General features: G+C 44.5%; 1 protein-coding gene across 8 annotated transcripts in view; it reads right to left on the bottom strand.

Annotated features, from left to right (window-relative positions):
* LOC104138508 (SET-binding protein) overlaps positions 1 to 21,692 on the bottom strand; it is a 267,878-nt gene that overhangs the window by 62,178 nt on the left and 184,008 nt on the right. For all 8 annotated transcript variants that reach the window (XM_068925068.1, XM_068925069.1, XM_068925066.1 and 5 more), the window contains one exon: positions 14,318 to 17,780. In XM_068925068.1, the coding sequence (XP_068781169.1) occupies positions 14,318 to 17,780 (3,463 nt within the window). The remainder of the gene's footprint in view (positions 1 to 14,317; positions 17,781 to 21,692) is intronic.

Below are 21,692 nucleotides of genomic sequence, written 5' to 3'. Positions count from 1 at the left end.
TCTCTTCCTTAGAAGTTTATGCCTGAACATAATGAATAAGCACATTAATGAATAAATGTATTTTTTTTTGTAAACTTCAACTCCTTTGGTAGCCTTCAGGACAAGAGGCAGCCAGGCAGTGCAAGGTAACTTTTTCTAGGTCCTCACTTGGTATAAATCAGAGCGTGTTCTTGCTGAAATCTTAGTCCTGCCTGCAATTTCTATCCACTAAGCCTCATATTTTATGAATCGTTGCTATTGCTTTGGAGCTGGTTTCCATAAGGGCTCTCATCTTTAATGGTTTTGTCCTTAATAGACTGGTCACATCTCAATTTTTGCTTCCTGTGCCAGGATTTATCCAAAATATCCTTCCACAGACACATTGCGCCATTTTCTTCTCGCCTACGCCTTCTCTTTCCCATTCTTCTGGGGAGATACTGGACTTGGTAGATCCAGTGCCGCAATAATTACATTCTTATGAAACGTGGTAATTCAATAAAGCACAGAAGAGTAGTATCAAGTTGACACCTGCTTATAAAAACACATGTCGCTGATTACTCTGTTCACAGCAACTGGGTTTTTTTGATTTGTGTGAATTTCACAAACTGCAATTTGTAATCGTCCTCTTCCTTCTTTTCCTCCTTTGTTGTTTTTTCTCTCTCTCTTCAGTTTTATATGATCTTCTAGGACCTTTTAAACTAAGATTATGCCCCACCGGCAAATTTTCTCGTGGGAGCGTGATAGTCATCAAGAGAACAATGTCATTTGGATGAAATAAGGCTCCCTAAGGAACTCCCTTAAAAGCTAGAAAATCTATAAAGTTCTTGCTGAAAGGTAACCCAACTTGTGATCTGGTCTTTTAAAGTAAATATTAAGGATGCTTTATGGATTTGGAGTATTTCTAGTCATGGGAAAGAATGGTTCCCTGCTTGCTTAGGCTATCAATATATATTTGTGAGGCAACAATAATTCTTTCAGTGAATTTCATGTTCCCATTGAAATGTCTTTACTTGTTTTAAACCATGCAAGATTTACAGAATGATACTATGCTCACAAGATGTAAAAATAAATTGGCCTGACAATTGTGTTAAAATAAGCACCACTACTAGCTTGAGGTAAATAGGAGAGAAAATATGTCCTAAACATGACTTCTATTCAGTCTGGATGTAGCCACCCAGGAGGACTAATGGAACCTGTCCTTCTTCACTCACCTAAAACTGCTGTAGAAAAATCTCTGGAGAGCACATGCCTATCTGCAGAGAAGAGGTTAGCTTTGCTCTATTTTTGCCTTTGGTATCTGGGCGTAACTTTGCAGTTGACACTGTAGTAAGAATTACTGACACTCATGCACAACGATGCATTAAAGTCTGTTGCAATTAGCTATTTCTTGCTCTGACACCGACCTTCAGGCATTAGACCTCCCCACACCTTGGTTTATTCACCTGTAAAACGAGGGTAAAGATACTGACCTTCCCTGTAAAAGCAGGCAGAGATTTACTGCTGAAAAGCACTATGTACAACTTAGGTATATAACATTTAGTACCTTACAGCATAGGTAAAGTGTCCACCACTCCAATGGCTTGTCAAGCCTCACGGAGAGAGGCACTCTTGTGAGACTTACTTCTGTCTGAACTTGAGTCAGCGTCCAGTTTACATGAGACACTATTGATCACTGGACAGTCTACGTTGGCAAAATGTTACTTGGCCTTCAAAGCATTTCCAATCAGGTGTTACCTGCGAGGACAAAAGTAAAGCCTATCTTTGATGAGGGCGTAAGACTTAAGGTAGACAATAACAGAATGGATGATGCTTTCTAGTTCCGGTAATGGGTTGGAAAAACGAGTGTTTGTCTGTGGCAAGGGTCAATAGCTGTTAATTTAGTGACCTAACAACACCAGGACAATGCATGGGGAGGCCAGACGGACCCCTCTTGCACACTGTCAGGAGTGACAGAAGCTGCCAACACTGTGTTATGCACATGAAAAGATGCAAAGATCTGCCCTGGAGCAGGAGGACACCTGCTGAAAGGACTGGCCACGCAGATGGCCACCCAGCCACCTCCTCCTAAGGCCACCTCCACCTGATGGCTAGCTGAACGGCAGCATCCCTTGGGTTTTTACTGGGATCACTGGGAACTGTACTCTTTGGCCATAAAAGTTCCCCCTCTCTTCTGTCTTTCCTCTGTAGCACCAGCCCGTGTTTCACACACCAGTGAAGGCTAAGGGCTTAGCTAGTAAATTTACAGCATTCTTCATTAAGGAATTTACAGAGAACACTAAACCTGACTAGCAACCTAAAGAGCTATTTTGTAATCTGATGAAATAGTGTGACCTACCAAGGGACTTACTCCAAAGACTTTTGTGTGCTAATCTGATGCTACGTACACAGAAGGACTTCCGGGATACTAACGTCTTCTCTTGGGTGTCTTGCCCACCACTGAAACTGCACTGCTATAATTCATATCAATCATACTAGTGAAATGGGGGACCAAAAAGCTACCAAGGGACTACTGTTTCAAGTGCTTTGAATGAACACCTGTGCTAGCAAGCATTGTCACTGGGGAGTAATTAGGTCTTCTGCAAATCATAGGAGGACTCCTACGTCTCCAGCTACCTTCTGGCACGTCTTGCATAAACACTGGCTAACTGAGGACTTCAGTATAGAAGGGGTAATATTGAGAAACAGAAAAAAAGAGGGAGCTGCCAGCACTTTGACCAGCATTCTTGAAGTGAGAAGTAATGTCTCCTCCCCAGAACATTTTAACCTCTGTAAATATATCAATACCATCCACATTTTAAGTAGGCTTCATGATTCACAGTGAATCAGAGGATGCGTCTGCCCTGCTCTGTGCTCAGGTATGGTGTGAAAGTGAAGTAGAAAGTGCAATAAAGTAATAATAATGCACTGCATTTATAGAGCTCCTTTCATTTCCAACATTTTAAAATCTTGCCAGTATTAATTAATTAAGCTCTTGTAACAGCCCTTTGAGTTGCGCAAGGACTATTATATCATTACATCAGTAGGTAAACTTGGAGATCCTGAAGGCTAGATTGAGACTGTCTGCTTTAGGCACTCAATTTATTTGGTACAACATCTAAAAAATAGGTGACTGGCTCCAGGAGAATGATCCAGAGCACTTCAGGCAGGTGCCTATGTAACCTATACAAGCAAAGCAAGGAGATGGGTGTCCCTTCTGAAGAGAGCCATTTGTCCCACCCATGAGCAAAGCTGAGCATGGCTAAGAGGACAGGAACACGCAACGTTGGGTCTTTACTTGGGGCAATACTACAACTCTAGCCTGAAGTCTCCGACCTCCCAGTATCCCTCATATCCCTTCGCAGAGCGCGTACAACCTTCCTGCAGTGTCACGCTAGAAAGTAGATGGCTGCAGCAAAACCTCTCTTCTGGCACCTGTATTAGAAAAAAGCCATAAATAAGTATAATTGTATCCCAGGGCTGCAGGGAGATGGAGCCCAGTGGAGATCAAGATCAAATACTGTGCGGTGTGGCTTGGTCTGTCCTCTCTAGAGGCTCACAGCTTTGACCTGTGTGAACATAAGCCAGCCTGCAATAATCAGTCTAGAGGCTCTCCTTCTGGTTCGGTCCACAAAAACTGTATACATATGACCCAAATTTGCCTTGCAGAGGTGTTTCATGCTAGCTCAACATCGTCTAAAACCAGTCGGTTTGCTCATATTGTGACTTAATGAGGAGGGCCCTTTTCAGCACCTTGGGAGAGAGCAGCAGCTCTGCACCCATTTGTGAGTCATGGTGTACTGCCAGGAGCTACACACCTAGCTCCTTCAAGCTTTCAACTGCAGAACACATGCAAAACCATATGCTTATGTGCTTAGGTCACTCTTTAGTCCAAAATGCACTGTCCAGATGCACATACACTCTGTGCTGCTGAGATGTAGGTGTTACTTCAGATGAGACAGACCAAATCATCCTCTGAGACTTAGACACTTCCAGTTCATTTACGTGAGGACTTACGTTGACTCATAGATGGCCTAAATCACATTCACTGACTTCTTCAAACTATGCAGAATCTCAGAAACAGACCTGAGAAAAAGACTCCTGAGTCTGGGCTTGAACCTGATTTATTACCATTTTTACCTGCTAGGGGTTTCTTTGATCTCAGTCGGACTCCCTTCTGATTAGCAGCAGAGAAGGAGAATTTGGGTTAATGCATCCTGCTCTACCCACTCCTTAACATAAGAGTGACTCCTATTAGTGTTTTAGCAGTTGTCCTTTTATGCAAGAACTTGCAGAGCTGACTTGGCTAAACTTTTAATGGGTACGCTTCTAGTGTGGGAGGAAACATTAAGCACTGCTTATTGTTACTTAGAATTACACACCCTAATGCCATAGCTCTATCCAGAGTTCCCAGGCATCTAGCTGCTTTACTATCTACCACAGCACACTGTATCGCAAATGAGATCTCCTTTACCGCCTAAAGTAATGTCATGATGCACTGTAGGAGCCAAAGAATGCTGGGTATGCAAAACGCACGCATTGCTTCAGGTTGCAGTGAATTCGTTTAGTAGGAGATCAGGCAACACCATGAATTTCCGAGCGATAGATTTCTCTCCTCCTTTTATTTACTAAGATGCCGTCTCACAGATCAAATCAATGAAATCAGGGCAGATCGCCAAGCTTACCCCAACAATAGCCAGTATCTGCCTCGCATCTCGCAGAGGCATCCTCTTTCCAAATGCCTCCAAGTTTCTATCCTGCCACATCTCTACTGTTCAGCCCGGTCTGCTGGAAATAGTAAACTTAAAGTTTTCCAGTGTACTTGGCTGAGTAAAATGCTCTTTTGGGCAGTCATGCACAGGCGCACGTATCGACTGCCCTGCTAGCAGAAAATTTGGCCCCACCGTGCCAAAGGAGATGTGCTATTGTCCTTGGGTGCACTTCTTGAGGCCACGTGTGGGGCGTACACAACTCCACCCTCACTTGAGGTGGGAAATATGTTCAAAGTGGTTTTGAGGTTTTGTTGAGAAGCAAAACAGGAAATCTGCACTAATCTGGAGTTTAACTATTTTTTGAACTTGTTGCTTTCCTTTTTTTCTTTTTTAATAGAAAATAATGAAATATTAGAATGTCAAATGTTCTGAAACCGAACACATTCCAATTCTGGGACGAGCCCAAGCTTTTATTGGTGCAGACTGGCCTTCAGGCAGCAAAGAGATACTGGAGTAGTCCAGGGAATTTTTCTTTTCCTTTTTTTTTTTTTTAAGTAGCCAAGCAACTCAAAGGCTGTGTCAACTGCCTTAAGTGCTCTTATGCCAACTAATCATAGCTGGCACAGAAAACAATGCTGACTATTGCTACGTCGGCGGCAGGGAAGGCCAAAGACACAGAGCTGCAATGTGCCATCTGGAGACACACCATTGCTGCAGAATGGCTGCTTTGTAGCAGAGGAAGGACCACAGAGTGGCTCCCAAAAATTAATGAAAAGGACAACAAGCAATTCAACGGGGCAGAAGTCAGAGTGAGCTTGCAGGCAGAAAAAGTGTTAAATTTAAGAGCCACAGGAGCTGCTGTGCTGACAGCATGGGCTAGTAAAATCTCCTTTCCCCCAGAGCATGGGTACAAGCCTCCCCCCAGCCCCGGCACGCTGAGCCGGGAAGGCAGTACCGCTACCATTGCTAGGGGCATCTATAAATGTGTCCGTTTGACCACCAACATTTTCTGGTAACCTTGCAAAGCATGGCGGCTGGATTTATAGCTTTAGTAATGTGAGCCCTGAGAAAGCTTCAGTGAAATCACCCAGGCTTCTCAGAGAGACTGCCAAGCATGCTGGGAATGGCAAAGGCTTTTGGGAACTGCTGGCCCTGACGGGGGCGGGGGGGGGGGGGCCCTAATAGCAAAATCCTCCATGGCCAAAACTGAACCACTGCGCGTACCTCCTGAACGGTACGTTGCTGATTCACACCACGTGGCACTGCCCAGCCAAGTCTACCCAGCTGTCTTCACAAATTTATTTCTAGTGCTACATAACATCGGGTTTCGATCAAGTCCTAGGGTCAGATACGCTGTTGTCATTCACAGAAAAACGCACGAAGACCAGCAGTTACCGATAGATTCAATAAAAATTGGCCATAACATGGCTTGCAATAGGGATCCTCCAGGTAAATTCCTCACAGCCTGCTCCCAACTTATTTAAGCTGCATCTGTTTGCTGCGTGAGACTCTGGTAACGCTTTTGCTGCTTTTCCAGCATCACTCTGACGTCAGCACTTTTATTTGATTTTCTGTCACTGTTCCCGCAGATTAAATTTCAGTCAGTGACCCAAGGCTTGAAAGCTCATTAGCAAATCCCTCTGAGCCATCTAGTCCTGCCCCTGCTTGACGGCTAGCTCTGCGCTGCTGTCCTGAAGCCTACTGAAATCAGCACCACCCTGTGTACAAGTTAGGTCAGGCTTGGTGCCACTGCAAAAGGCTACGAGGATCCCTACCCAACTGCATGTTTTCAATGACAAACCAGTGCAGATTCCTACGATGACTCCTTGCGTCTTTTCAAATCTTCCAGGTAGTGTAAAAACACATTCATGTAAAGTCAAAACTTCCCTTTGCCACCTCCCCCCTCACCCTTTGATTTCTCAGGGAATTATTCTGACATCTTGCTCAGTCAAACCTTGCAAACAGGGCATTCTCTCTCCTTCTGTTGGGAAGCATTAGTAGGCTTAAGCAGCTATGATGATGCTCTTTCAGGTCTCTTTTGCTATGATACTTAAATATAAAATTCTTAGTACTCAGCTGGAATGAAAAAGCTGCCTCAGAACATGCTCTAGAGATCACAGATCCAAACTCTCACCTAGGTATTTTGGTTGGATGGGATGGAAGTCGCCCTGAGTACATGACGATCCAACTTACCAGCAGATATCTCAAGCTCAGCTCTAACTATGCCCAGCTTTCAGTTATAGTGGACAGGCAGGTTAATAGTGAAGATGCAGCCATGGAGTCAATGTTTTACCTCCTTCACACATCTGAACAGACCGCTTGCCTTGCACTTAGATTATCAGTGCCTTTGGGCAACAAATGCCATGCTTTTATATTTGGTATGGTCCAGAACTATCACACACACTCTTTCTGCTCGGTCGTCTTCTTAAAACTGTCACTTAAACAAGTATTCGGGCTGTGCACTGTCCAAATCCTAACTGCCCTCTCCCTCCAAGTTAATGAAATCTCCTCTGCGAACCCAGAGCTGAGGCTATTTCCAACAGCAGGCGAACAACACTGGGCAGGTAGAGCACAGCCACAAGCAACCCAGCCAAGCACCACTGACACATCCGCGGACGTGACTCTTCCTTGGCTTGCACCCTCTTTGCCTCCGCAGAAACTTTACTCTAGAAGCCAGTCTCACCGATTTCAGTGGAGACGATCTTGATTTACGCAAGGATGAGATGAGAATCAGGCCATGAGTCTTTATTGCCTTTTAAAGCCAAGAGCTCAGAAGAAGCCAATTGTGTCTAAAGTGAAGTTGCTGCACACACAATATGGAATCTGCACAATTCCATAAACCAGCAGTGGTCTAAATAAAAACTTCAAACAAGACATTCTGGCATTGGCCAGAAAGAGCGAAGATAAATAGCTCAGAGGCGCCAAGTTGTGAGGGAAGAACTGCTTGACTGTTGGACAGAGAGCAAAGTGAGAGGCAGAAATTCGGCAGGGTGCTGGGAGGCTTGCAACACTCCCAGAAAGCAAAGGGGTCACAACGTTTAATTTGATTAATTCATCATTGGTCCAAACTCAGGCAGCTCAGTAAACATACAGTCATTTAGAGAGGAAATAAAAGATTGGTTGGGCGGTAAATACTCCAACTCCCCCTTCCACTCCGGCCTCCCTCTTGCTTCTTCTCTCCTTGGTCAGTGCAAATTTTGGAAGCAACACAGTATGCAAGTGGTAGCATTGAAAAAAACAAAACAGCAAAACTCACTGTATTTCCAAATACTTTGCTCAAAATACTTTCAAAGAAAGCTTTGACTTGGTTTCTCCATCATTCTTATTTTTTCCTCAACAGCCCATTCCTCTAGGAAATGCCATGGGCAAAATGGAGTAACAGTCAGGCTCGTTTGGCCTCCTCTCTCCGGGACTGGCGGAAGATTTAGCGGAAAGAACAAGAAGGACAATTACCCTAATGGAGCCAGGAAGCATTTTTGGAGGTTGTTTCAGTAGTTTTGGTCATATTCATAAGCACCTGGGGGTCCAGACAGATGTTTTTATGAATGTAATTGTATTTACCAACAACGGTATTTTGTAAAGCTCCAATGCTAGCTTTTATGGGCCAGATGGCATAAACACTCCGCCTGTAAATATATAGTGCCTATCCTCCCCTAACCTCAGGGGGAGGAGGGCAAAACCTCCCACTGACATTGGGGCTGGAAAACGGTTGCAGCTGCTCAAAGCTACTTAGGAGCCTGGGGTGTCAGCAGGGATCATGGCAGAGCCGGAGGAAGGGAAAGTGCCTGATATTCCATAATTCTATAAAAAGTGCAGTTAGCACATGACCCTTTTTTTTGCATCCACTTCGAGCACTGCCAGGGCTCCCACACTGCAGTTTCTGGGCACTTTTGCGTATTAGACCTCACCATGGCTCCGTAAGGCAGGAAACTGCTTTTATCCCCCTTTCACAAACAGACGCTGAGGCTTACTGCAGTTCAGACACTTTTCTATACCTACATGAGCAAGCTATGATAGAACAGGAAATGGAAGCTGGCTCTCCAAATCCCGGACGGCACAGCAGCTTGCCTCCGGTTCGGCATCTATGTACACATCTACACGCTACTTTAAGACATCTAAGTCCCAATGAGTCAAATGCCACTTGTCAAGAAAGCAAGGTTACTTAAACATGCTATTTGTATTGATATCAGATGCACTTTGTTCGTTCACCTGGTTGCCACGTCTCCTCCCTTATTCCAGCATGCAAAGGTGCATCTGTGAGTATATACCAAAGAGCCGGTCAGTATAGACATTCATATCATGTCTCTGAGCCGGTCAAATGAGAAAACATTCATCAAAGGGAGTGTTGGATCAGTGTTGCCACTACTCCTGAAATAATATATTCACTGCAGACTAATGAACCAGCTCTGTAACTCTGGAGCTATAAAAAAATTATTCATGGAAAATATTATTCCACAAAAATCAGCAAAGTTTGATTAATAAGGCAGTTGGCTAATCCTATTTGTCTGGCTCTAGAAGAGCTGCCATACACGTTCAGAAGAACAAATAAGTGTACTCACTACTGAAACACAGATCCCTTCTAGGTGCAAAACTGTGGCTGATTAAGACCTCACGATAATACTTCAGAACTGTGAATGCTGTTTCTCAAAAAGAAAAAAAAGAGGGCCCACACAAACGAAAGAAAACATCGCAGGGGCTTTGCCAGTATTTCATGATGTTTGTTTCTGCTCATAGTAAGTCCTGTTTTAAATCACAATAATGCATTTGACTTTTGAAAGAGGAAGACAAGGGATTTATTCTGTGTTGTGTGGAAACGGCCCATTCCAGCAAAAACTAAGCCATGGAGGGGGGTTCTGTCAAGGAAGAAATCTCATCTAGATAAATGACACTACTCAACAGAGCGTGGTTACTTCTATGTTGTTTGTATTGACATTAGATCAATGTTGTTCATTCGTTTGATTGTCACTTCTCCTCCCTTGTTCCAGTAGTCCTCCTACTCTCCTTTGGAAGGTTTAATCATCCAATCTAAGGCTTTTTAACATGAGCAAGGGCACTTATAAGATAGAGATGTTAAAAAATAACTTTAAACAAATACTATGTACAGTCATGCATTTAATAAAAGTGCTTTACACACGTACACACTCGGCACAACCCCTCTTCAGCCCCTCATGTCATAAGGGCCAAACACTACTACTCACTGTGCAATGCCTATCCTTGATTTAAAACTGGCACTGATCCCCTTCAGAGTTAAACCAGCACCCAACATCATACACACTAGTTGAGCAGGAAAGGTCAAATCAGAAGAAATTCAGCTTGTAGCACTGATGGACCTTGGGGGTAGAAGGGGTGTGAAGGCTTGTAGGTAAGTTAAGCATTAATTTGTAATGCATATTTGTCATGCTAACTAACCCGCATTTGGAGACTGATGATTACCACCTGTCTAATAACTGCATAGGATTAGCTTTATATTCCTGCAAATTTACTGTGCATGGTGTCTGTACTATATCTGATGAAACTCATGTACTTACTCGCTGATATTTGAGCCATGATGCCCAATATGCAAGCAAGAAAATCTTTGCTTGCATAGTAAAAAAAAAAAAAAGGGAATAAAAAAGGAGAGAGAGAAATAAACTAAGCTTACAGTAGTCCACAGGCCTTGATTAGTCTCACTACAAAGAAAGGCAGAAATACAGTCCTGCACATAGGAAATGCTGACCTCTGCTTCATCTCTCACTCTGTCCTGGCCTGCAATGATTGTAACTAAGAGAGGTTGTGTACATAAATTGCCGCCTTACTTATGTACCTTATGATGTTAAACATGCTTTTCCTCATCCTTCCACCTAAGGAAAGAAGGAAGAGACAACCAAAGGATCTGCTCTCCAGCTGTGTGCAGAGCTGCATGGAGCATGAGAGGGGCCACAACAACGTGCTGCAAATGCACGTGGTGTGCCTCTGGCTGCAGGGAGCTTGAGCATGGAGTCAACTGAGTCCATCCTTGGCGTGCACAACTTGAAAAATGTGTTTAGGATGTGCCTGAGTCACAACATAATCTGTGGCAAGGTAGGAGTTGAAGGTCTTTCTCTTGTATCCTAGCCTACAGCCTGGCTAGCGCCACTGGACTAGTCTTCTGCATCAGTCAAACAGGAGACTAGGGTTTATTTAGGTTTGATTAATGACCAGTCTTTCGAAAGGCAGGAAGGTTAGGTGAGCATAAGAAATCTTATAGAAATAGTAATCTCTGGAAAAAAAAAAAAAAAAAAAAGGAGTATGAAGCAACAGGTCCCAGGGAGCGGGTATGAAGAAAGGTGGGAAGAGATATCCACTTGCCTGTGAAGAAAGGATCTCCAGAACTATGATGGAGAAACATGCAGTGCAAATCTCCAGACTCCAGGAGAACAGCCACATGCACTAACAATGTACTTTGAAACTCAAGTCCCAAAAGCTGTAAAATAAGTCAAAGCTCATAAGGTCACCACTAGTGAACGTGCAGCAATAGGACGAGTGGTTCAATAAAGGGAGTGGTTATGTTTGCAGCGGCCAACCGAGACGGCTGGTGGTGCTCTCCGGGTGGGACCCTTCCCGCTGGCACAGATTTCTTGTTGCAGGAGCATAACCAGCTCCTCCAGAAAGCGACAACTTTTCCCTGGACATCCTAGTCTCTCTGCACTATAAGATCATACACAGGCTTTAAGGCTATATGGCAGGATGGTTTCTTACCATACGCATGACCTGTGCATAGCACTAGGAAGGACTGTGCATGGCACTAGGAAGGACAAATCTCTTCAGAAACGGATATGTGCTATTCTGACATTGATAACAATAATAAAACCAGCAACAATACAATGGCACCTGCATCAGCACGCCGCACTGAAACTAACTGCAGTGCCTGAATGCTGGAGAACACTAAATGGTTCTCTCATCTTTCTTATAACAGATATCTCTACACAGAGTGGGTGGCGTTTTGCTCCATATTTAATCTCCAGCAACATACAAGGAAGCTGCAAATGGCATTACTGAGCATGCCAAAATGCCCATGCAGTAAGGATAACAGTGAAATTGTGATATGAATCTATTTGCAGCTTCCATCTGAATATTCAGGAGGCCTCCGCTTGTCTCTGTCATATATTATTTTTAAACGGCGAAAGGTTACAAATACTGCATAGCAAGAACAATCAGACTATACAATAGCCTCCTGGGACAGAGCTAAGTGTTCTCAAATTTTTTTTTTTTCCTCCTTTTGCCTCTTATTTTTATGCTTAGTCAATCACTGTTTAGTCACCTTAGGGAAATACAAGGTGAATGAGGAGAAAGAAGGTCAAGGTTATCGTGGAAAAGTTTAATCCCTCCTCAGTGGGAACCAGTTAATAGCTACAGCTAGACTCAAGTACGGACCTCAGCTGGGAATCCCAGTGAAGGTCAAAGGCAGGAAAAAAAAAAAAAGCTGCACTAAGATCTGAGACAGTCATAAGCAGACAGATGTTCCTAGGCTTTAATGAGCAGTCTTGGCTCCAGGCCTTTCTTGGCAGAGCTGTTCAGCTTTAGTATTTTTCCTCTTGTAGTGTAAGGTATGGCTCTGGTTAGCTGGCTCTAGTTAGCTAACTGCTGATGATTTTTCCATCTAAATAACAGCTTGACAATGAAGAAACCAGTTCCTAATCTGCAGCTTGATGGATTAGGTCATGGGGAATGATGTGCAGTTGCAAACGTGAAAAGTAAAAATAAATAAAAATAACTGCAGTTTAAACGAGAACCAGTTCTAAAAGTTTAAACAGCAAATCTGACAAAGCTCCCATTACAAATTCTACCACTTCACCTTATTTTTTTTTTTATTTTCATGGACAATAAATTGAAGGAAAAATGACAGAAAATGGACTTTTTCTTAACAAGTTCTTCTATTTCAAGGGCAGCCTGGTGGGGATCATACCCCCACTTCTGAAACTCATTTGAGTTCACCAGCACTGATAATTTTCTCTTGACAATTTGCTATTCCTAATGAAATATACTGGATTGGAAAACAGAGGTTCAACAAGCATGTTCTGTTCAGAAGGCAAAGAGGCTACAAATTCAACTGTTAGAAAACTGTGAAATCAGTAACTTCATAATGGAGAAACAGCTTAGTTAAAAGTTATGAAGACTTAACTCACGTCTGCTAGGACGCAGCTTTCTTACTGCAGTAGCCACCGTAGTGCTTGGAGAATAAGTTTTGCTCTTTGACAGGTATATTAGCAACCCTGATACAACTAGGGCCTGAATTCAGTTCATTTCCAAAATTTGTGCGCTATACTTCTGAGTGTCACCACTGATTTAATATGATAATGTGAATGGACATGTTTGTGTGGGATAAGCTCTCATTCTAGACTGCTTCTCATTACTATAGTCCAGATCCTGGTCTCAGGGAAGGAAATGGAAATGTCTAGGTGGCTTAAACACGAGCAGTCTTTGGATTTCAATCAGCTACAAGTTAATAAAAAACTTAAGAGCCTCACATTGGCAGGTTATATAAATTCTCAGCTCCCACTGTGTTCTCAGCTGATTCTGCCTTTTCATTTTGGAGGCTATGCATTACGCTGCTTTGAAGCCCTTTTTTAGCACATGAGAATCTCATCCACCGCTGGTTGGTTCAGTAAAGCTCACCCTTTTCCAGAATCAAGTGTGAAATCTGCTTTGTGATAAATATCTGAGGGTGCAGGAGCTCTGGGCTTGCTCCCAAGCTAAATTCACTTATACTGCAGCAAAACACCTGCCTCTGCGTCATCATGAAGGCAGCTCTCCATTGTAAAGTACAATTCAGTCTCTCAGACACGGGAATCTGAATCTTCCCCCCCCCCCCCGTGGGAGAGGAACAGATGTCTCAAGCATCCGAAAGGAGCTTCCTTCCTCCCCATCAACCCAGCTTATATTTCCAAGTCATGAGTCCTAAAACTCTTCAAGAGTCAATCAGCTAGGACTTATTGTTTCCATGACACCAGCTTCTTCCCACAGCCACTCAATGCTCAGGATAATTACTCTACATGACACCTGCCGACTGGAAGTGACAGATTTACACGAGGATTGTACCAAGGGTCTCCATATATTTAGTGTGGCCATCACCATGATGGATTGGCACCCTGGATTGGCACCACACCACACTATAATCGTGGGACGCTGACCCAACTCTGCAACTTCCCACACTTCTAGCCCAGGCCATCAGTGAATGGCTTTTGTAGGCTTCACCGGCCAGAGAGGAGAATCTCTGCTCCGTACTGTGACTGTACTCCCAAAGGTGGGGTGACGACTGCCACCCAGAGATATTAGATTCCAATAAGAGGGATGTTTGCTTTGCCAGTAGGCACTATAATTGTTTCTGTTGCAGAATGCAAACACAGATTTTTGGAGGAAGTGCAACAAGCTAGGATGAATGGCAAAAAGGCAGGAAAAATATTTATAAAAAAAGCCGTGTAACAATTCAAAGCCTTTTGAAGCTTTTGGCTTGATATGTAGTCAACGTTCTCGCCAGTCTCTCCAAAGCTTGGATGGAAAATGGGAGTCCACTACATAAAGCCAGAGAAGCGAGTGACTCAGAAACATAGCTGTGGAAAATGGCAAGTCCATCTTTGTTCAGCATTAAAAATAAAACGCAGTAAAATGAAATAGAATAAATAGGAGCCTACCTGAAGAGGCCGAAGAATCGTAAGTACTTCTGTCCTTCCTATTTGTCCTGAAGGGCTGAATGTCCTTTTCCCTGTAAGTTCCAAACCCTTCAAAGCTTCTTCTTTTACTCCCACTTGCATCATTGTCGCGCTTGTCACTCGAGGAATTCATTTCACCAAACATGTCCAGGGACTCTGACCTTGCATTACTCTCCGTATTACCAGAGTATCTCTTTGTGCAAGAGTCAATGGGATCGTTGCTTGAGTCACTTTTATCTTTACTCTGTGTCCACTGCTGGGCATCAGAAAGTGATAACGTAGACAGCGTATCCACTTCAAAGTTACTCTTCGAGCCTTTGTGTCCGGTTTCACAATGCTGGTGCTTCTGCTTCTCCTTATGCTTGCTTTTCTCAGTGAGCAAGGAGAGGTCTTTATCTGAGCCACTTAGCCTTTCATTGATCGCATGGCTGGAGAAGCCAGTGGACTTGCTAGCAAAGAGACCACTCAGATCTTCGTGTGTCCCCAATATCCGCTCGTCCTTATGCTTGTGCTTATGTTTGTGTTTCCTTTTGTGAAGTCGGCCACTTGAAAGGCTTGTCCCTCCAACCTTCGGAGGAGCCAGAGAGGACTGCATGTCTCCAAGGCCCATTCCCACAGGCGTTTGCAGGTGCACTCCGTGTTTCGCTTTATGCTTGGCAGTGGTGGACATCTTCATATGAGAGCTTGCATGGAACTGGGGTGGGGGCACGGTAGGTCTCATAAATGGGGAAGCCGCTCCGAGCGTGTGAGACAGGTACAAAGGAGCTGGATACTGACCATAGTAACCAAGATTCATCATAGGCATTGACGTGTAAGGCATTCCATAGGGTGCATAGTAACTCCCACTGGGAATAGGGTAACCGAACCCTTGTAAAAAAGGCACCTTTGTCATGGTGTCATTGGTTTTGGCAGGTCTACCACGCTTCTTCTTAGACTTCATGTCCGAGGTCCTGCGAAGATAGAGCAATGGGTCATATTGGATATATGGCACAGGGTAGTAGTGATCAAAATTAATCCTGAAGATGCTAGGATATGGATTTTCATGATAAAACGTGTAACTTCTATGGGAAATCCTGAACACTTGAAACTTATTGATGAGTTCCTCAAGGTCTGCCAGAAACTGGAGGTCATCTCTGTTCTGCAGGCTTTTCCTTTTCCTCTTGTGCTTTGGCTTTTTAATGCTCTCATGAGAGAGAAAATTATCCACGATGAGATGTTTCTGCCGGTGACCATGCCTGTTCTTTGTGCTGGTGTCAGATGGGATCGCCTCTGGATTGTCCAGGGTGCAGAAATCAAAGGAATATCTCCGGCGGGATTCTGAGCTCTTTTCGGCTTGGTCAGAAGTGCTGTTGTTGTCTGTACCTATCCCACTGTCGCTTGGTATGGTTTCCTCACTGTGAGACTCGCTCACTGGTGACAGCGTGACTTCTTTCAGAGAACCTATTTCACAGAGGTGGGAAGGTGAATTAGCCATTAACCTGGGTGGAGACAGCTTCCAAGTTCCACTGTGCATTCCTTTCTGGGTTTTTGTAGGAAGAGCACTGATAGGTTGAAGATTTGGCATAGTTTTTAACTCTGAAAAATTCGTTTCAGTGCTTGCAGGGCTAAGGTTGCCATTAGTCCCCACTAACTGTGTTGAAAGTGGATGAATAGCTGCTGGTGACGATGCCACAAGTGACTGCAGGTTGGAAGGCACTGCTGGGTTTTCTGGCTGGCTGGAAACAGGCCTTGAGTGCTTGATGGCTGTCTTAGGTTCTTCTGGCTGAGGCTGCAGCTCTGCTCTGGGCTTCCTGCCCCGTTTTTTGCCAATGTAGATAGTCCCCCTCTTGCTGACATTGATCTGCTTCCCTAGTCTGGCATCAATGGTTGTTGGCCCAGCACTAGACGGTGGCTGAACTTTTGCTTTTAGAGCTATGTTGCTGGAGCAGGACGACAAGATCTGATTGAGAATATTCTTCCTTTTGAGGGTCTTCATTTTATTAATGGTCTTGATGGTCTTCTTATCCAAGACCCCGAGCTTCCCAACCTTTTTGTGAAACTTGAGTTCACTGATGGACTTGTCCTCTCCTGGGACCATCTGAGCCAACTTGGCCAGGTTCCGTCTCCTCTTCCTTTTCTTTGTTCCTGGAAATTCGCGATTGATTGGACTCACTGGGCTGGTGGAGGTTCCCTCATGAATGGTTTCAACAGTGAGCAAAGGCTGTTTCTTTGGTCGTCCTCTTTTTTTCTTGACAGGTGTGATCACAGTAAGACTGTCTGTATTGGTATACAGAGGGCTGGATGGTGTGATGGGATAGGCTGAAGGAGGCTCCACCATCAGCTTCTCAGATGTTGCCATGGAGGCCTCCCGAAGGATAGATTTAGGTTTGCTGCAGGTCCATCGCCGCTTAGCTGCAAGTTTGGGGTGCTGGACCTCAGACAATTTGCTAGCTGTGGGAAGATCGGTAGGTAGGAGCGTGGATGTCACAGCTACAGATTTTCTGAGCCTAGTGGCACTGTTGGGGGAAGCTTTGTCAGTGAGCACACTGCTTTCAATAGCTACTAAAGGGGACTCATTTTCAATCACTTTCCCTGGCTTTGTGGCTCGAAGATCTTTTTTACTCCCCTCTGACTGCGAACTGGTCCTATTCGCTACTTCACTGCTCATAGGAAGTCCGGAAGGCAGGCTTTTCTCCTGGATAGTTTTCTCTATGGAAGATTTTGCAGACTGCCTTTTTTTCCTTTTGTGGCCAGACGTATCTGTTGTTGGAGACTTTATTGGGATAGTAATTCGTACATGACTGGTGTCACTTTCGGAACTGCTAGCAGAACTGGGATTCTGCTTTGTGGGTGATGCATCTAACACACCATCCATTGAGTAAGACTCCTTTTTCCCATCCATGCTGTCATGGCTTTTGCTGTCAAATGCTTTCTGCGCACTCTTCACCCATTCAATGTCTGTAGTTGGGATGGTTTGACTTATCAAGTCTTTTTTGCTGGACTTCTTCTTTGTAGTCCCTGTAGGCTGATCGGGGGCCTCCAGCTGCACACCTCCCTCCGGATCGACAAGAGGCAAAAGCCCATTGCACTCAGAAGCACTGCTAGGGGCAGCTGCGCCGATGTTGTTGGGTGATGGGACTGCACTGCAAATGGCAAGCTCTTTACTACTGGCCGACAGCTGTCCCCAGGTGCTTCCGGCACAGGATTTCTTTGCTTGGGATTTGCTGAAAGAGACTACTGGCTCTGGAGCGGGGACCTTGGTGGCACTAACAGCTTCTCGACTGCACTCTGTATTGATGAAACAACTCTGAGATGTGGATCCAGTATCAGAGCTTGCTGACCAGTCAAGATGGTGCTGGTTGCTACTTTTCTGCTGGTGCTTTGATTTTAAGGTATCACCGGTGTAGTCTTGCTGGAGGCCCGGATCGTAGTGCAGAGCAGAATGTTTTTGTGGCCGGTCATAAACCTGAAAGGAAGAAGAGAATGAAATTAGGAAAAAAAATTAATTTATTAGACTAGTCATAACCACTAATTACAGCTCTTTATGTGTACAGTGAATGACAACTTTTCTTAAGTACTGCCCTCTTAAGGGTTAGGAGCTTTTATAAAGTCTTCTTAAACTTGAGCTAAATACGCATTTAGATTTATGCATTGTAAATAAGTTTTGTTTTCCCATTCTAAAACAATGGATACATTTCCATAAACACTAAATTGCTAAGGAAACAGTCTATTGATTTTTAATTTAAAATACACATTAAATATTCCTTTCAATGGATGAATGGTGCAACCCAGCCTCCTGGTGAGAACCCCTTTTTCCTTAAAAATAATCCCTCATAAAACTCCATGCTTCGGGCCGCTCAGAAATAGAACAATTAAGCTCATTGTTGTAAACAACAAAAACGTGAAATTATCTAGGAAGTGATTACAAACAAGAGGGAAACCCATGGGTTCATTTCCCTACAAAGCCCAAATCTGCAAAGATTTACTTGCTTAAATTTCCACGTAGGAGTCATCAGCGCAAAGTTAGTCTGAAACTCACACGCTTAGTGTCAAGTGTGTAAGGCACGCTTGGCAGGTTCAAGATTTGCATTACTCCCTTTCCATTTGAATAATCCTCTATTTGCAGTGTTGGTAAGAGATATTTTCCATATGACTTCTAATCCAACAGGAGCCCTTCAAACCACAGGGGTTACAGTAAGGGCAAAATTACACTGAAGACTGTTACAGAGCAAAAGACAGTACTTTTTCTTGGTGGGCCTCCTTCAGGTGAAGGAATTACATTTGTTACTGCTGTTACCTTTTTACAAATTTCTTAAAACAAAACAAGCCCGTTTTACTTTCACTAACTGACCTCTTCTAGACCTTTGTTTGCCGTTACACTAGTCTTTTTTTGTTTTGTTTTTTTTAACTCTGGATCACGCTTTGAAACTTATTTCATACATGTAGTATCACAAACAACCATTCTCAGTAAACTGTGACTGTAATTACACCTTTCTGGATACCAAATAAATGATGAGATCCTTAAAATAAATGTGTAACCAAGGAAAGAACAATAGAAAACAACTGCAAAGGGTGTTATGTTTCTGCAGACACACTGTTACCAGCAAGCCTCCATCAGTAGCATTCTCTTAGACCTGTTTGGGGTGTTTGTAACAGAATTTGGGGCAAAGAGGTTGTCAGTCTAAGAGGCTTTTGAGCTCTAGTTTTCCGGGAAACGAGGCATCCCTGGTTCTCAGTGACTTCAGGGGTATTTGAAAGGTGCTACACATCCCCAAGTCCAGGGTGCATTATTTAGCAACCAGTAAATAAGCGTGTTGCTGGCAAACTTGACGATGATTTACCCTTAGTGTGCATATAAAAACAGGCATGTGGCCTTTTTGGAATACACAGTAACGAGGAAGCTGTTCTGCTCCATTGTCTGAGGAGTAATCGGGGACTCTTAAATCCTGTGGATAGTTCAGCTGTCGTGCATATGGACCAGCTATGCTCAGGGAAAGCAGAGATTTCCAGGAATTGTGGAGTGAGAAAATGAAAGCATGCAGCTGTGGTAGGACTGCAGATGTCGCGGGCTTGTGACACCCGTTTTTTTCTTTTTCTTTTTTTTTTTTTTTTAATTTTCCCCCTAGCCTGGGAAAAGAGCCGAAAGCATAAACAGATCTTGGGGACTGAATCAGTTCCTCCTTCCAGAGGTGACCTCCCACACTGGAGCCACCACCGCCGAGCACGCGGCAGGGACGGTGCCCGCGCTACTGCCTCGCGAGCCACTTCACCGCCCTAGGTTCAGTGAACAGAGGCTGGGCAGGAACAGAGCTGACATCCCTCTGTTTCCAAAAACACGTGAAAAAAAGAAAAAACCCACAGCCCATCCACTTCTACCTCCTTTGGATACGGGCAGAGAGGTAAAGTTAAATCAACAGCACTGAGGCTGAAGTTTGATCCCCCCCCCCCCCCCCCCACACCAATTACACATCATCTTCCCATGGCACCATGATTTCTGACTTCAAAACCCTAGAAATTATAGGCTGAGGCCTCTACTGGTCCTGCACCGACATCGGGCCAGGCTGCTTCTGCAGGGACCTGTAATCCCAGCAACTCTTTATACTCAGCTTCCCTCCCAAATGCCAAGCTGTAAAACTAAATGACCTAAAAAATGTCTTTTGAAAACAGACAGGGTCACGGCAAGTAAGGGAAAACATCACATGCTGGCAACACTCTGCTCCCTCCACCTCCGCCGCACACACGCTGCTCTAGTTTAAAAAGGAGCAATAATCTCCGATTCTATATTTAAAGACAGTTAATAAGGGCTCAGAACCGAGAGGCCAGCTACACATCGGAGATGAACGCCCATATATCGGTTAGCTCCTCCGGCTTCATTTCCTTGCCACGCGCATTATAAAATGACGATGTTAGCAGATCCTCAACGATAGTCTTCTCATTACTCCACCCCCGCAGGCCACCGCAAGGTCTGTCTTATAATTCATGAGACAGACAGGCCTATGTCATCGCAGGTGCCAACTCGGGCCGCCTTTAATCACATGGATAAGCGCACCGATTTCAAGAGGGCTTCGAAAGCGAGCAGGCTGCAGAATGGGGGGACTCCAGTTCCTAGGTGGGATGCCAGTACCATGCATCTGCCCAAGCATGTAAGAGTCCATGGGGTCTCTCCATGCAGCTTCTTCCAGCTTAATATTTACCATTAGCTCTCTCTCGCCAAACACGGCCGTGTCACTCTAAAATAATTATTCCGTGTGCCTTTCTCCAGCCTGGTAACTGGAGATCACGCAGCCGCGGCAGGTCGTGTTTCGCCAGCTGCAACGGATACCGGGTGGCCGCTTACCTAGAAAGCGCCGGCAAATGGGTTGAAAGTAATGGGGCGAAGTGCATTTTGTTCCCGACGGATCCATCTGGGTCACGGCCCGATCCCAGTGCTCCCGCTGCGATTCGCCCCGCTGGGCGAGCACCTGCAAGCCAAAGGTGCCGAGACAAAGAGCGAGGTTGGGCCCGCGGGAGGACGGGCGAGAGCAGAGAGCTTTAAAAAAAAAAAAAAAAAAAACAAAAAACCCAGGCTAAGCCCAGGCACGAGCCTGCCGAGCTCTTCCAAGCCCTGCCGATGGCTGTATCTTGCTGCCTTTCACAGATACTCGTTACTTAATATGCTGCAGCTGCACAGATCCGGGCAATGGGCTGCTGACTTGTACAGAGTTCCTATCCCAGCACAGCCAAGATTGGCCAAACGAGTAGTCTTTGTCACAAAAATCAGAAAGATTTACTTTTATTTACTTTCTGGTTTGTGAGGCCCTGAGAATACTTCAGGCTCCACTCCCTGCCTCTGTTTGTAGTTCGCCCTTTTGTTACACGGGTTTTTCTTCAGCAACTGGTTCTTCTGCACCAGCAGTCTGCCCCTCTTTTTTTTTTTTTGGGGGGGGGGGGGGGGTGGTGAAATTTTGAAATATAACTTAACCTGCGCGATTTTATCACATCTCCCACAACTTGGTCAATATTCCTCTTGACATTCAGTTTACTGGACATGGGTAACAACTGGGTAACAATCCCACAGTTCCTTTGGGGGGAGAAAAAAAAAAAAAAGATATGAGGAAGCTAATAGTTCTTGCAACTGCAAAAAAAGTTTGAGCCACACAAGCCAGCACATGAAAGGCTACAAAAATAAAGCTCAAATTCTCCTCTTATTGTTGCAATGACTTTAACGTCAAAACCCTGAGTGTTAAGCCCTCAGGTTTGGCAGTGCTGGGTAGACCTATGAGCAGGATACGTCTCACCTACTGGCTACTGAGGTGCACTGGCTGGAGAGTAGAGGAGGTGGCAGACAGGGTTACACCTGCCTTTGCAGACCTGCACAAATGCAGGTGTGCTTGCTCCT

The sequence above is a fragment of the Struthio camelus genome, chromosome W, assembly GCF_040807025.1.
Source record: "Struthio camelus isolate bStrCam1 chromosome W, bStrCam1.hap1, whole genome shotgun sequence".
Classification (NCBI taxonomy): Eukaryota; Metazoa; Chordata; class Aves; order Struthioniformes; family Struthionidae; genus Struthio; species Struthio camelus.
This window is presented reverse-complemented; position numbering and strand designations above follow the sequence as displayed.